This window comes from Rhincodon typus, chromosome 44 (genome assembly GCF_021869965.1).
Source record: "Rhincodon typus isolate 14 chromosome 44, sRhiTyp1.1, whole genome shotgun sequence".
NCBI classification, from domain to species: domain Eukaryota; kingdom Metazoa; phylum Chordata; class Chondrichthyes; order Orectolobiformes; family Rhincodontidae; genus Rhincodon; species Rhincodon typus.
The window spans coordinates 799,300-801,240 of NC_063375.1; the positions used below are offsets into that span (position 1 = coordinate 799,300).

Genomic DNA, 1,941 nt, shown 5'->3' on the forward strand with positions numbered 1-1,941 from the left:
GCCGAGGGAGCGCCGCGCCGTCAGAGGGCCAGGGCCGAGGGAGCGCCGAGGATGTGTGCAAGGACTATGTCTAATACTCACGCCCACGAGGCGAATCTCCTTTGCGAGGTCTTTGATGAGCTGTGCAGTCCGAATGGTCTCAGGAATTTCATCCTCGTGCTCGGGGAGGGCCTGATAGGTTCAGAAAACAAAAGCAGCACAGATTAAAGCATTTACAGCCCAGGCCTGACCCCGTCACAGGAGATTCAGCTTCCTCCTCAAACCTCGTACACAACACAGCCAGGACTGGGAGGGAGGCAGGGAGGGCGGGCTGGGGGGCGAGGCAGCGGACGGGCGGGGTGGGGGGTGGTGAGGGAACGGGCGTACCTCCTTCTTGGTCCACGATCGGAAGGCCACGTTCAGGGACTTGGCACCGTGTACCAGGTAGTTGGCAGGATGCCGCTGGTTCTCCCGGAGACCTGCAGGGAACAGTCAGAGGCTGCCACACAACTCACCATTAATAAACGCACAGCAAGAGCCCGCGGTCGGTAAGCGAGCGAGTGCCAATGTGCAGCCTTCCCCAGGCACCTAGCCCATCTCCCCCTCCCCAGCCACTCACCTCTGAACGTATCGAGAAGATGCTTCCCAACGTACCAGCAAATCGTCTCAAAGTTAGGGAACTTGAACAGGTCGGCAGTGTTTAACCTTTTCTCAATCTCGTAGGCCCTGCGGCAGGAGAGAAAGCCAGGGAGTAAGAGAGAGGCAGAGCAAGGGAGGGGGGAGAGGGAGAGAGGCAGAGCAATGGGCAGGGTGGAGGGAGAGAGAGAGAGAGAGGCACAGCAAAGGCAGGGAGAGAGAGAGGCAGAGCAAGGCGGGGGGGAGAGAGAGGGGGGGAGAGAGAGGGAGAGCAAGGGAGGGGGGGGGGAGGGAGAGGAGAGAGAGAGTCAGACAGAGGTGGGGTAGGTATGTGAAAGGGGGTCTGGGAAGAGGCCGGTGTGGAGCACATAGCCCTGCCTGCAAGAGAGGGACTCGCTGGCCTGCTCAGGCCCAGGGAACGCCGATAGCTGTAAGCTGACAGGAGAGGCTGTGTCAGACCGCAGCTCGGAGCAGTGGCGCAGTCCTGACAACGGAGGCTCACACAATGTTCCCGCCACTTACTTCAGCTGCATTTCAATGTTCAGGCTGTGGAGGAAATTCCCACCGAAGGCGATACAGTCCACAGGGGTGAGGACAGCATGGATCCAGCCTATGGGGAAAGCAACGGCAGAATCAACTACAGCCCAGGCTGCCCCCCCTCAGCACCGACACCCCACCCCCGCCCCCCTCCACAGAGCGACAGTTCCTGAGAGCAGGGATCAGGGAGAATGGCTCTCGATCGGTTCGGACGATATTCCCTGCAGTTCGGAAGGATACGTAGCTGGGCGGGGTGGGGAATCCGATAGAAACTTATAAAATTCTAACAGGAGTAGACAGGAGAAAACACAGGAAGGATGTTCACGATGACTGGGTGGGGAGGGAATACAGAACCAGGGGCTCATTGCCGGAATGAGACAGAGCTGGAAAGGAAAGTCTTCACCCACCAGCGTGCGGAGGACAGAAAGCAGTCAGGGGCAAAACAGGAAGGGGTTGGGTATAGTCCTTGTTCCTAAAAGGGATTAAAGTGTACGGGGTCCCAGGGACAGAAAGCAGGAACAAAGGATGGAGGTTAACGATTAGCTGTGATCCAACTGGATGCACGAAGCAGGTTTGAGGGGCTGAAGGGCCTAACGCCTGCTCTCTGTCTTTCTATTCTCTCGTGTTTCAAAGCGGGAGAGTGGATCGAATTTAATCATCGTTTGGGTCAGGGTTCGACAGGGCGGATACTGGAAAGCTGGTGTCTCCAGCTCGGGGAGTCTGGAGAAAGCAGTGGGGGGGGAACGCAGACTCAGAGCTGGATGGGGGAAAGAGGAGGAATTTCTTCCC

General features: G+C 58.0%; 1 protein-coding gene across 1 annotated transcript in view; it reads right to left on the minus strand.

Moving 5' to 3' along the window:
• Positions 1-1,941, minus strand: part of phf8 (PHD finger protein 8) — a gene marked incomplete at its 3' end in the record, with an annotated part of 15,536 nt that overhangs the window by 4,776 nt on the left and 8,819 nt on the right. Inside the window, exons 8-11 of the mRNA XM_048619827.1 lie at positions 1,138-1,225; positions 599-705; positions 367-458; positions 82-171 (exon numbers count right to left, since the gene is read on the minus strand). Of these exons, the coding sequence (XP_048475784.1) occupies positions 82-171; positions 367-458; positions 599-705; positions 1,138-1,225 (377 nt within the window). The remainder of the gene's footprint in view (positions 1-81; positions 172-366; positions 459-598; positions 706-1,137; positions 1,226-1,941) is intronic.